This window comes from Mustela erminea, chromosome 7, assembly GCF_009829155.1.
Source record: "Mustela erminea isolate mMusErm1 chromosome 7, mMusErm1.Pri, whole genome shotgun sequence".
NCBI lineage: Eukaryota > Metazoa > Chordata > Mammalia > Carnivora > Mustelidae > Mustela > Mustela erminea.
In genome coordinates this window covers 33,289,801-33,304,269 of record NC_045620.1, presented here as the reverse complement: position 1 = coordinate 33,304,269, position 14,469 = coordinate 33,289,801, and the positions used below count along the sequence as shown (strand labels likewise).

At 40.6% G+C, this 14,469-nt stretch overlaps 1 protein-coding gene across 1 annotated transcript in view; it reads left to right on the top strand.

Moving 5' to 3' along the window:
• The window catches only part of HAO1 (hydroxyacid oxidase 1), a 49,508-nt gene extending 36,901 nt beyond the window's left edge, over window positions 1–12,607 (top strand). Inside the window, exons 5-8 of the mRNA XM_032351385.1 lie at window positions 3,477–3,568; window positions 9,371–9,529; window positions 9,640–9,709; window positions 11,849–12,607. Coding sequence (XP_032207276.1) covers window positions 3,477–3,568; window positions 9,371–9,529; window positions 9,640–9,709; window positions 11,849–11,919 — 392 coding nt within the window. The 3' untranslated portion in view covers window positions 11,920–12,607. The remainder of the gene's footprint in view (window positions 1–3,476; window positions 3,569–9,370; window positions 9,530–9,639; window positions 9,710–11,848) is intronic.
• The last annotated feature ends 1,862 nt before the right edge of the window (window positions 12,608–14,469 follow it).

Here is a 14,469-nt window from a genome sequence, read left to right as displayed (position 1 = left end):
GTTAGACAGTGTCTGAATGCTGGAAACTTAAGCCATTAGACTCAGAAAACAAATCATAATTTATTACATCCCTTGTGAAATTTCAGGGGGGAAAATGGGTATCAAGAGGGAAAACAAAGCAGGTTACTTACAAAGAATGGAGTAAAACTGGCATCAGTCTTCTTGTAGCAACAATGGGAACTAGAAGATGGTGGAGCAATGTCTCTAAGGAAAAGGATTTTCAACCTAGAATATTATACGTAATCCAATCACCAAAGACAAAAGAAGTTATTTGGGTGCTCATAGGTTTACCACGCATGGATCCCTTTTTAGGAGCTTACAAAGGAATTAATGTACTATACACAAATGAGAACTTAAACCAAATGTAGTCATAAATTAGACTTCAAGAGATTCAAGTCACAGAGAATAGGAGCAATCCTTAGGACGAAGGTCAGCAGTCAACCTTGAGAGTAATCAGAGCAGGATAGAGTAAGTAAGTAAAGGGTTCAGGAGGGAAGTCTCCAGAGGGAAAAGAAGATGATTTAAATAGGTTAGATAGAATAAATGGAAAGTTTGAAGAATTAGAGGATACTCTTTTTTTTTTAAAAATTCATTTATTTATTTATAATAAATATATTTATATATATATATAGAGAGAGAGAGCGCACGCATATGCAAGTGTAGGGGGAGGGGTAGAATGAGGGAGAAAGAGTCTCAAATAGACTCTTCTGCTGAGTGTGAAGCCTCACACAGATCTCAAACATCGGGATCATAACCCAGGCTGAAACCAAGAGTTAGTTGCTCAAAAGATTGTACCACCCGGGCCCCATAGAATTTTGAGGATAGTCTTAAGGCTCATGGTAACTGGAGCAAAAGGAGAAAAATGCAATTAGAAGTTCAGGAAAATAAAGCTGTGAAATAAAACATGTATGGTCCAAATATGAAACAACATTAAAATTAAAAGTATGAAAGTATGGGGAAAAAAAATGATCTCTCAACCTCGGTGTGAGGGCCTTTTCCTTCTGGGTGACTCAGAAGTTTCTTGAGACATCTCACAATCTGCACCGCATGCTTGGATTAAAACAGATAGCCAAAACAGCATCATGGAAACATTAGATTTTATATTCAATATGAATTAAATATAGAATATCAATCATATATTGAGAATATAACAAAATGCATAACACAACACAAGCTTAGAGGTGAGCAGATAACAAAGTAATTAGTTGGGAAACACTGGCAAGTCATGAAGCAGAGCACCTTTCATACTATTTCATTGTATCTTATGGCTCATCAGAACATTCCTTAAAGGTGAACCCTAACAAGAACAAGACAATCATGTGATGTCTAGATCAGCCCTAGCTGCCATAACAAAATGCCTTAGACTGTGTGGCTCACAGAGCAGACATTTATTTTCTCATAGTTGTGGAGGCTGGAAGTCTGAGATAAGGATTCCAGCCTGGTCAGTTTCTGGTGTAAGCTCTTCCCTTAGGTTGTGGAGGCCGCCTTTTCCCTGTGTGCTTACATGACCCGTTCTTCGTGTGAACAGGACTGGAGGGAGGTGGTCAGCAAGCTCCCAATGTTCTCTGATAAGGACATCTGTGCCCTCATGAAAGCCCAACTCTAATGATGTCATCAAATCCTAATGAATTTTCAAAGGCACCATCTCCAGATACTATCACATTGAAGGTTAGGGTTCTAACATATGAACTTTGGGAGTCACATTCAGTCCCTAAAACATGAGGTTTTTTTACATTTTCATCTACTGTAATTTTAGAAGAAAAATAATAATAACATCATATTTTATTTTAGTTTAGTTTTTTTTAAAGAATTAATTTGTTTATTTGACAGAGATCACAAGTAGGCAGAGAGACAGGCAGAGGTCGGGGGAAGCAGGCTCCCTGCTGAGCAGAAAGCCCGATGCCGGGCTCGATCCCAGGACCCCAAGATTATGATCTGAGCTGAGGGCAGAGGCCCAACCCACTGAGCCCCCCAGGAGCCCCAATAGCATCATATTTTAAATGGGAATATTCAAAAACTAACATTCCATAAAACACCACTTAGAAAAAATGGTGTTTTAACATAAAATTTTAAAATACTCAGAATTATAGATCCTTTTATGAGTCTTTTCTTTTTTATTATTCTTAGATCTGCCCTTGATTTCCACTGCTTAATTTATGAATGTATACAATATTCTATATCCATCCAGTTACATCTCCCAAATCTGATTTTCACCTCAACCTTAGACCAAATATTTTTGAGTGTTAAATTTGAGAACCATTGTTACTTTTCTGATTTGGTTAGCGACTAAACAGTTTGCTGTTGGGAGCATGCTGAACATATAAGAGTTTAAAATATACAATATAAAAAATGAGTTGGAAATTGATTTGAGAGAATGTTAATCTGTTTTATTTTTTTAATTTACTTTTTAAAAGATATTATTTATTTGAAAGAATGGGAGGGAGAGAGACAGAGGAAGAGGGAAAAGCAGACTCTGATGAGCAGGAAGCCCGATGTAGGACTTGATTTCAAGACCCTAAAATCCTGACCCGAGTTGAAGGCAGACACTTAACTGCCTTAGCCACCCAGGAGCCCCTAATCTATTTTAAAACTGTATTTTCAGAAGTTGGTATATTTTGCAGCATGATTAGAGACATAGCATATAATTTTATTTTTGTATACTTTTGTACATTTTTATATACTTCATTGGGTAAAATACACTTAATTATAGAATAAGATAAGACAATATAAGACAATTAATGAAGATACTACTTTGTATTAAAGAATGTTTTTGGAAAAGACTTGTTCCCTCCATGTTACATTTCAGGTGCTTGCCACTTATGTATTCTTTAATGCTATCCAAATTGCAGAGGAATAATTTTGCTAAATGCTAAATGGTATGATCTTATTAAAAATAATAAAATTACTTAGCAGGAGTACTTTCTTGTGAGAATAAATTAATTTTTTTTTTTTTTTTTTTTTTTTTAAAGATTTTATTTATTTATCAGAGGGAGAGAGGGGGAGAGAGCGAGCACAGGCAGACAGAATGGCAGGCAGAGGCAGAGGGAGAAGCAGGCTCCCTGCTGAGCAAGGAGCCCGATGTAGGACTCGATCCCAGGACGCTGGGATCATGACCTGAGCCGAAGGCAGCTGCTTAACCAACTGAGCCACCCAGGCGTCCCGAGAATAAATTAATTTTAACTGCATGTCAATTGGCTGTCTATTGCAAATTTTATCTCATGATTCTCATGAGATTTTATCTTGTGATTTTATCTCATTAATTTTATCTCATGATCATTATATGTGCTAACATTTTGGCCAAGGAAACTGTCACTACTCTTCTTGACCTGAGCACTGATGTATTTCTATGCTAAAGGTTCTGAGCAAGGTGTAGATGTGTGAACTCAGGCTCTCTTTGACTGGGACCTTTCACCTTCTAAACCCAAGCCTTCTGTTAAGTTGCCTTTTTCATACAATGGCTGTCTTGCTCTTTCCAGGTGATGATGCCCGGGAGGCAGTTAAACATGGCTTGAATGGGATCTTGGTGTCGAATCACGGTGCTCGACAACTTGATGGGGTGCCGGCCACTGTGAGTTTCAGCAAATGCTGAGATTTCCCTTTGGAATTCTCGTTTCCATCGCAGTTTCTCCATGTCTGACTCTTTTCTGTGTATTTTGGGTATGGAACACTCAAGGTAAAATGTGTGCAAATAGATGAGATCTTGTATTTTAAATTTAGTGACATATATCTACCTGAAGTAGATCATTAAATCATGCAATACATTTATTTGTAAACTTTATAAAAGTCACCGTTAAAAAAGAAATCCTTTGTGGACAGATATAAAAGTAAACCGAACTGTCTTGAAGAGCTGTGGGACTGAGTTAAAACTGTGAAGGAGCAATTAGCTCCACCAGGGTTATCAGATATTAGGAGAGTCATTCAGTCGTAGTTATTATATGGGTGGCTATTATATTATATGGGTGGCTTTAATTGTGATGACCAACGAATTTATTCAAACAACTGGAAGTACAGGAGGACAAATAATTTTGTCAAGTAGTAGTGGATTCCTCCTTCACTGAACCAGCAGGTTGATTTAGAAAAATCCGTAGACCAGGTGTGTGGGCCTTAGGACAAACTAACCGACTATAGGGAAATATTGGATGTTGTCCATATTTGTACTCACGGTTCTTCCTAAAACACTAATGGCAGGAATGAACTTCACCTTTGCATGCTGTAGGATCACAGAGTCAAGAATCAAATCACAAAACTGAGCGTTTCCAGTCCTTTCCAATTCAGCTTTCCTTGTAGAGACCCATCTTCTTCAGTGATATGGAATGTTGCCTGCAGGTAAAGGAGAATGAAGACCTCCTCTGGTCAGGGAGGAGAAGTTGGTCACAGCTCAAGGGTCATTGGCAGACTTGTGCCTTTCCTGTATATGAAGACATAGACTTAGTGTGCCGGCCAAATTGTGTGTTTTCTTAAAAATAGAATCTAAATCTACTGAAATCAAATCTAACAAGATTTTAAGGGGAAAATATCTAAATAGTGTGGTTTATTTCCCTCTGGCTGAGGGGTTATGGAAACTTATCTTAAAGGACTTTTTGAGCTGTGGTCCCGGAGACTGTTTTAAAAAAAACAATGACACTCCCGTTTGCATGCTGTGCGAAGAGAGGAGATGTTTGCTTGGGGTTTGTCTCAAACTTAGAAGACATTTGAGGCCCACGATGGCGAGAGAAACGTGTGATTAGATTTGGCTCACAGTGAAGATGCCTTTCTCCCAGTGTGTAGGTTTTGAGATGAGGAATGAACAGTTACAAATTAAGCTCATGTCAATGTCCTTACATTCAAGGTCATAATGTGGCCAAAATTGCTCTTAAAGAGGGTCGTCTGGCTGGCTCAGTGGGCAAGGTGTGTGATTCTTGAGTTGGGGTCATCATGCATTCAAGCCCTGTGCTGGGTGTAGAGCTTACATGGGGGAAAAAAAAAGTTTGCTTTTGAAGTAACTTGAGAACAAAATGACAGTATTTTCAAATTGATTTTCAAAATCCATCGTTCTGGAACGTCTCAAACTGGAATCTAAAGACAGAGTCTCTGGAGTCTTTGAGCCCTAGAAGTATTTTTTTTTTAAGATTTTATTTATTTATTTGACAGAGAGAAGGACAGCAAGAGAGGGAACACAAGCAGGGAAAGTGGAAGAGGGAGAAGCAGGCTTCCCACCGAGCAGAGAGCCCTATGTGGGGCTGGACTCCATGGTCCTGGTCTCAGCACCATGACTTGAGCCAAAGGCAGATGACTGAGCCAACCAGGCGCCCTGGAAGGTTGTTTTTTTGTTTGTTTGTTTGTTTTGTTTTTTTAATGTTTTCATTTTTGTTTTGATTCTAACTGGGACTAAACTTCGTTAAATTTAAATATGACATTCATTTCTAGTGAAAATGTTCAACTATAAACATTTTCATAGATTAATATTTGGATTGTTCAGGCAATGGTTTCCAAAATTGAGTCCTTGGACACATTCTATGAGATCATAAGAGATTTTATTATTATTATTGTTATTTAAAGATTTTATTTACTTATTTATTTGACGGACAAAGATCACAAGTAGGCAGAGAGAGGGCGAAGCAGACTTCCTGCAGCCCAATGAGGGGCTTGATCCCAGGGCCCTGGTATCATGACCTGAGCTGAAGGCAGAGGCTTAACCTACTGAGCCACCCAGGTGCCCCTATTATTATTTTTTTAAGAGACAGAGAGAGTGAGAGTAACTGGGAGTGGGCAGGAGGCAAAGGGCAAGGGAATGAAACTTAAGCAGGCTCATGCCCAGTGTGGAGCCCAATGTGGGGCTCAATCTCATGACGGGAGATCATGACCTGAGCCAAAATCAAGAGTCAGACACCCAACCCATTGAGCCACCCAGGTGACCCTATTTTTCCTTTTAAAAGGGGTTCATGCAATTCTATCTTTGAAAAGCACTTGATGTATCTGTTAGCTTTTGCCAGGTAACAAACCACTCTGAAATTTGCTGGCCAAAACTCAATAGTTCTTTATTCATGTCACAATTTTGTGAGTTGCAATTTGGGCTGAAACCTGCTAGAAAGTTCTTCTGGTCTTGGCTGGGCTCCCTCAAATGCATGTGGTCAGTTGTTGGGATGACGAGGACAGGCTGGTGTGGGGTGACTTCAGCAGGGACAGTTCAGCATTGTCTCACATCTGGAACATTAGGTAGGCTGGTTCTCACAAGATGGCAGGTTTCCTAGAAGGGAAGTGTAAAATTGCAAGGCCTCTTGAGATTGAGGCTTAGAAAATGCACACTGTAGCTTCTTTCTGTTCTGTTCTCTCTACGTTCTCTTGGTGACGGCAGGTCCCAAGTGTAGTTTAGTTGTGAAGGATGGGGAAATAGACTCATTTCTCTAGCCTCATTTCTCTTCTCTCTGGAAGAGCAGAAATATCCTGTTACAAAGAAATGAAGATAGGGAGGGAAATAATTGCAGCCATTCTTGCAATTGTGAACAATCAGGCAAGCCTGTAGGAACCAGTAATTTTCTAAGTGTGCTTAGTAGAAACCCCATCCAAGGGTGCCTGGCAAAGGATGATGGGTAGAGAGTCAGGGGAGGATTTCTGGACAGCATCCTGAACTCTGGCTCTTTTTGCTTTTAACTAAAACAGCTCTGGCTTTATCTGCTTTTGTCTATGTTCAATTAGTTTGGTTTGAAACCTTTTTTTTTTTTTTTCCTTTTTAGAAATAGAACAGAGAGCTGGTCAGGAAGGGGCAGAGGAAGAGGGAGAGAGAATCTTAAGCAGACACAGGGTATAATCTCACCACCCTGAGATCAGGGCCTGAGTCAAAATCAAAAGTCAGACACTTAACTGATTGAGCTACTCAAGCACCCCACTTTGGTTTGAGATCCTTAAAGTGTTCCTTGCCCAAAACATGAGAAATTGGGAGTATAGGATGGATGTTTTGGGAAGATAGAAAGGTGGGTACTCCCTGTGAGTATTTTTTGGGACAGGGAACATCCTGGAAGAATGTGACTTGAGCAGGAATGGAGAAAAGTCTCCTTGTGAGTCACAATCCTATGGGATTCTTGTTGGCTCCCTTACACCATTTGGCATCGTGGCTTGAATATACAGGGTCTTCAAAAGTCAGTGAATGGATGGATGGATGCGTTAGTCAGTATATCAGGATCTTAATGTATTTTCCTGTAGATTAACCCCATGGGAGGTGAGCCCACAATTAGTTGTCTCAAGAATCATGAAGCGAAGAAAAGTCAAAACGAATGGTCTCTCAAATGTCTAGCAAGCTGGAAAAAAGAAATGTAATAGTTGTAAAATAGTGGATTCATCTGCTGTATTTATTTATTTAATCTCCTCCGGTCAGAATTATTCTCTGAAATACACACCCGGTGAAACTGCAGCTACAGAAAGAAAAAGGAGGAGGCTAGAAGTGCTCAGCAATGGTTAGAACAGCCTTGTCCACGACACACAAAACACTTCTCTAGGTTCCATTTTATAGCCCAGAATTCACATTTTAAGTGTCCTTATTAGTTTCCTTTTAGGCCAGGTTGGGCGTTAGAAATAACGTAAACAGACTTGATTTGCGTGACTTTGAAAATGTGTATTGAACCCGAGCTAGCTAATATTTTTCTTTGGTTTTGGTTTCAAATGGGGAAATATGCTTAATTATAGCTTGCATCATCTCTTGGAAATTGTAGCATTTATATGTTGATGTAACTTGCCTGACTGTAAAAGGAGGACTATGTATAGGTAAAGGGACATATGTAAATGGATCCAGAGCATGTTTGGCAAGGCAGAAAAGCCAAAAGGAAAACGGGAAAATCACATTACCTGCCAAACACTTAGGGGCTGCGTGCCAAAAGTTGCCTTCACTTCCTCCAAATCTGTGGCCGGGTTTGGTCTTCAGCCTTTTACATAAAACTCTCTTTAAGTTGAGCCTCTACAATTTGGGGGGAGAAGCGGGAAAGCCTTTGAGTGGTTTCGGCACAATTATGTCTAGAAAAAAATCTCACTCGAATGCATGGTCGCTTCTTCAGCGTGCATTTTAAATGGAGATTGGACTTAATTTTATACTCAAATATTTGGGAATGAATGTAGGTAATTTCTACAGATTTTGACCTACAGTTCACCTTGTCAATCGTTTCCATTCTCAAGGGCGAAGATTCACACAAAAGAGACAACTGTATCAGCTATTAGCTATTAACTGTATTAGCTATTAGCCAACTCTATTAGCTATTGCCATGTGGTGCCATGAAAGGACAGACTCCAAACTCAGTGATTTAAATCAACAGTCATTTAGTCCCGTGAAACTTTGTGTCAGCTGGCCAGGACAGGGAGTGCGGGGGGCGCAGTCTGCTGATCTGGTCTTGGTACTGGTTAGGTGGCTGTGCTCCAAGTTTCGTGTCCAGCCGGGCTTAGCTGGGCTAGCTCTGCTTCCTGAATTCCAGAGTATTTATTCTGGGGCCCCAGCTAAAGGGGAAGCAGTGCCCAGGGGGTGCTCCTCTCAGGGCAAGTGGCACAGGTGCCAGAGAAATTTTACGTGCGTGAGGTCATTTAAGGTCTATGCCCAGAAATGGCACTCTGCCACCTCTGCTCACATGTTACTGGCCAAACTAAGTTGCAAGGCCAGGGCCAATGTCAAGGAGCAGGCGAGTGCACTCTGTTTCCTTTAGCAGGAAACACTGCAAAGTTACCTTGGAAAAAGGGGTGATTTCCGAGTGGTGTGAAGGATCAGGAACCATATTTGCCATCCACCAAATCCACCCCCATGAGTCTCTTGTACTCTCTGGTGCTGACACAAGCCCATCATCAATTGTCAGTCAAGACGAGAACCTTGAAGGTGCCTGTGGTCATGTCCTTTTAAAGCAAGAAAAATATTTTCATAGAGAGTTCTCTAATGTAGGGCTGGATGCAAAAGATGTTGGTCGGGGAAATCAGTTTTTCACTGTTAGCCCTGCTCGCATTTTCACACACCATTGCTTCCACTCGCAATTAAGTATTAATTTTAACAATTGATTTGCAAGGGTAAATCATGTACAGAATAATTTATATGCATTTTATAAAACATAGTTATAAAATGTCATTACATGCATTAAAATTTTGTTTGTATTTTTAAAAATCATGATTTTTGAATTTGAACATCAGGAAAGGGGAAAAAAATAAGGCTTGAACTTCAAAATAAAAATAATAAATTTAGTTGGTGTTTTAGGTACTGACATTTTCACTCCTTTTCTTCCAGGAGGGAATAATTGTACTGTTGACTGCAAACCTGTTTCGCTTCTTTCACGCTAAACCCTCGTCAGATGGTCAATGGCCGTGGGGGTTGAGCTGGGTAACACTTCAACCAGCATAGCCTCACTTGATTGACCTCTCCTATCTGCAGATTGATGTTTTGCCGGAAATCGTGGAGGCTGTGGAAGGGAAGGTGGAAGTCTTCCTGGATGGGGGTGTTCGGAAAGGCACTGATGTTCTGAAAGCTCTAGCCCTGGGAGCCAAGGCTGTGTTTGTGGGGAGACCAATCATCTGGGGCTTGGCTTCCCAGGTAATTAGAGGACAATGAAATAAACATATAAAATGGAACAACAGTAAGATAAATACATGAATCAAGTCAAACCGACTTACCCCAAATATCTGTATCTTTTATTTGCTTAGGGAGAGAAAGGTGTTCAAGATGTCCTTGAGATACTTAAGGACGAATTCCGATTGGCCATGGCTCTGAGTGGTAAGACTTGTCATTCTTCTTCCCAACTTTCTTTTCTTCTTACGGGCTCCTTGGTGGAGAGCAGTAAACATGAAGAGGAAGAAGATGGAGTCATTTGGGCTGTAATGAAGTTGGAAGTTGGCTCCGTGTTTACAACTCTAGGGCAGAGCACTCTCTAGACAAAGGGAGTCCGTAGCCAGTAACAGTTGCTTTGCCTCTATTTTTGACTGTCTCATCAAGGCTGTGTGGGTGAGTGGGGGTACGTGAAGGGCAAACGCTATCCATTATTCCTCCTCATCTCACCTGAACAAAAAATCTAACTGGCTAGTCAACACCTCCACGAGGCAGTCCAAATGATACCGCTACCTTTTCCTATTAAACCAGTTCCAGGGCTCCTGGGTGGCTCAATCATTAGGCAACTGCCTTTGGCTCTGATCATGATCCCATGGTCCTGGGATCAAGCCCCACTTCAGGTTCCCTGCTCAGTGGGAAGCGTGCTTCTCCCTCTCCCACTCCCCCTGCTTGTGTTCCCTGTTTCGCTGTCTCTCTGTCAAATAAATGAATAAAATCTTAAAAAAAAAAATCTTAAAAAAAAATCTTTAAAAAAATCTTAAAATTTTTTTAAAGATTTAAAAAAATTTTTTAAGATTTTTTAAGAATCTTAAAAAAAAAAAAAAGCCTGTTCCATCTGCAGACCCCCCAGTGGAGACGGTTCATGTTAGTACCCTTGTTTCAAAAATCTTGAGTCACTTTTGACTTCTCATTTCCCTCACACCCCCACATTGACAGGAGTTCTACTCACGTTGACAGGAGGTCTGTCTGCAAAATGTGATCAGAACGTGACCTCACTCATTGCTGCGATGGTTTCTCTGTGTTTCTTCCCAATCAGAGCCTCTCTCCCATTGGGCATTGCCAGTCTGTGTGTCCACCTTGCCTCCCTCTTCCTCCCAGCCTGTTCTGATCACAGAGGTCAGAATAAACTCTTCCAACATGAATTCAGACCATGCCACCATTCTGATAAGAACCCTCCAATGGCTCTTGGTTTGTTTACTCACTGTAAATGCCCACGTCCTCACCATGGCCTACAAGATCTTTATGCGGCTTGACCTCTGTCACCTCTCTGACTTCAATTCCTACTACTGTCACCCCTGCTTATTCTGCCCAGGCCACATTTTCCTCCCACTCCTCCCTGACTATGGCGGCCATGTTTCAGTCTGACGTCTTTTGCTCTGGCTATCCCACTGGCTATCCCATCTGTCTGGATGCTCTTCCCCCAGATGTCTACAAGGCTGACATCCTTCACATCTTCACTGAACTCGTATTTTCTCAAAGGGTGCCATCCTGCCCACCTTATTTAAAATGGAAGTCCATGCCCCACCCATTCCCTCAGCTTCTAGTTTTCTCTCCCTGTGACTCATTCTTCTCCCATAGCACCCATCGCCTATACATTGACTATCATATGATCTACTTTTCAAATTACTTGCATTATATATCCTCTTTTCCTCTGGAGAATATAAGAAGCATGAGGCAGGGATCTTCATCTGTTGTCTTCAATGCAGTATTCCCAGTGTTCAGAGCAGCGCCCTGCACACAAATAGTATTTGCTGGAGAAATGAGTAAGAAAAAAAGCATCATTATTACTAGTGACTGCTTTGAATTTAACTCCGAATGGACCTCTCAATGCAGAGAATGCCTTTGAGCCAATTACCCACTTCTGAAGGTAATGAGGGTTTCCTTTTCTATGATCCATTTCACCCAGAAGGTCCTTGTAGATAGAATTCCCGAGATCAATGGTCTACAGCTACTGTGCCGAGCCTGTGTGGACACAGGCACAGGGAGAGAAGCACGCCATTCTGTGAATCCTCACTATGCATTTTAATTTGCTACAGACATATCCTAAAAGAGAGCTTTCAGCCGCTGACTCTCTATTAAATGTGGCAGAAAGAATATACTCTTTGTGTTAATAAAAATATGTGCCAGTCATTTTGTGTTAAGGACTGTTTAGGTAATAAAAGTGGTCTCATGCCACATAAGATTTGGCAAGCTTACCTTAAATCATAAACCTTACATTTGTCAAGTTTTACATTCCTTGGGAAAACGATTACCTGCCTGATTATTATTGCATTCATTTCATATTAAATGTATGCATTATTTTTTCAGGGTGCCAGAATGTGAAAGTCATCGACAAGACATTGGTGAGGAAAAATCCTCTGGCCGTTTCCAAGATCTGACAGTGCACAATATTTTCCCATCTGTATTATTTTTTTTTTCGGCATGTATTACTTGACAAAGAGACACTGTGCGGAGAGTGACCACAGTCTGCAATGCCCCACTTCAACACAAAGGGTGTCGTTCTTCTCCAACAAAATAGCAATCCCTTTGAGCTCATTGCTTTTGACTTTTCAATGGGTGTCCTAGGAACCTTTTAGAAAGAAATGAACTTGCATCCTGGAAATATATTAACTGTTAAAAAAGAAAACATTGGACATGTGTTTAGACAACGTCATCCCCTGGCAGGCTAAAGTGCTGAAAAACAAAAGGTAGCCTTTGGTAAAAGGAGAGGTGGCTACCCCTGAGGTAAAAAGATAATGATCTCACTTGTTTATTAACCTGCATTGTGTTTGGATATCTTAAGGCACTTACTCAATGGTAAGTTCAGGTTCAAAAGATTGGACCTTCCTAGAGGAACGGGAGATTCAGATTCCCAACACTGAGGAGCCAGCTCTTGATAGACTTGGGATGAGCTGGTGGAAATTGCTGATTTTCTAGGTACTTTTTAACACCATGACTTACACTACTTCCAATCTACAAAAATGCAGATTTCTGTCCCCATCTTTTGTGTCTGTATCTATCCCCATATTTTATGATACGTGTATTACTTCTTAATCAGAAACAAATAAAGCATTTTTGAGAAGACTGTATCTATTCCATTTGTAACAATACGAAATTCATCCATTTTAATCTCTGAACTCCAGTCCCTGCTCTATTGCTCATTAATTCTCTTACACCTTCCAGCTCTTCTTTATTCTTTCGCTTTTTTTCCACTTAGAGTCATACACAGGGCCAACTACTGCGATTTGTGAGGATCGTGCCAAATGAAAACATGGGACGCTTGTTCAAAAAGCAGGAAAAAGGCCTTTCCTTCCATCCACAGTTTTTCTTTTAACCTGCCATGGTCGCTTTTCTTTGGTATCTTTTCTTTGCTATTTATTGTCACGTTTCCTTGGGCATGAGGATGCTCACAGAGCAAGCAGGTGCTTGACACAGCCCGGTGATACTCCCTGACTCTTCTGCGCCTGCGCGCAGGACCCTGCCAAGCGTGGATCTCAGCGTGGTCACTGGCAGGTGGGTGAGCCAAGCCAAGGATTCATTTAGGGGAGGTGGGCAGATGGCAGGAGATGGGACTCTGTGTGATTCTAGGCTTCAAGCTCCTAGCACATGTTTCGTCGTCCCTTGGCGTTTACTTATAAAACGCAAACTCAAAGATAAAACTACTAAGAATTTCAATCCAACAATCACAGAGTGTGAAACGCAAGTGGGAGGCCCCCTTCCGAGTGTGGAATTCTGGGCAAACATATTGGCGGTGTGCATGGGAAGCCCTGGTCACGTAACTTTTAAATGTATTCTCCAAATGGGGCATTTGGCAGATTAGATGTGAACATGGTAGCCAACGTAATTTTGAAATTTATCTATTACCATCTCTCCGGTTGTTCAACCACGGTGAAATATTAAATGACACAATTGAGAGAATCACTACCTAAAAATACAATTGTTAGGTTATGTTTTCTTGTTTTATTACAATGTTTTATTTTGCTCAGATCTCTCTCTCCCACCTTCCCTCTTTCCATTCTCTTAAATGCTGGGTCTTTTTTAAATGCTATGATGGACAAAAATACAGTGCTAAAATTATTAATCTAACCTGATAAAAAAGAATCTTTTAATCTATAAAAAGAAATAGTTACCCTTCAAAGTTTTCTCCAAATGCAAAGAAGGAATATTACTGTAACCGTTTAATATACTTGTAGTTAATATTAATTGATAAATAGGTATATCACAATTACCTTTTTGATTCCCCCAACTGACTCAGAAATGCCTTTGCTGTTGGCCAAGAATGTGTACTTTGACTACATCATAGTATGTGGCTGGGTGGTGAAAACAAAAAACAAAAAGTTGATAACTTTCCCAGCAAGTGGACATCCACATATGGTGTTTTAAGTTAACATTTAGGCAAGTTATGTAAGATGGGGATTAGTGCTCTTAATTTGTGAACTAAACAATTTTATGACCCCCCCCCCCCCGAGCCATGCTACCTACTTGAATGTAGATTCTCATTTTTTCTTCAGAATTGTAATGTCACTGAAAACCTCTGTGATGTATATTATTTTCATCATCAGAAAGATAAGAACCTGTTTTCATTTTTCTTTGAGAATGGCTCTAGTTCAGTTGTAACGGTCCTAAAACTAAAGCACTCTGATGGCTGAGATAGGAATGGGGCATGTCAGTTGCACTTGTCTTTCTGAAGATTTATTACTTGAATTTGGTAGAAGTTTTTTGAGGGAGCCAATTGGCTTTTCTCTTGCTGAGGTTATGGCAATATGCTAGGGAAGGGGTAAAAGGGAATGGATAGTTTAATGTAGGCCAACTCTGCTTTTCTCTGCTTTTCTTGTTCTTGAATGTGTAGAGTGGTGTTTCTCAAACTGTCATCTGGTGGACCAGTGAAAACAGTGCCAGAACTCACACCCACAGATTCTGATGCAGCAGGTATGGGGAGGGGCCAGGAA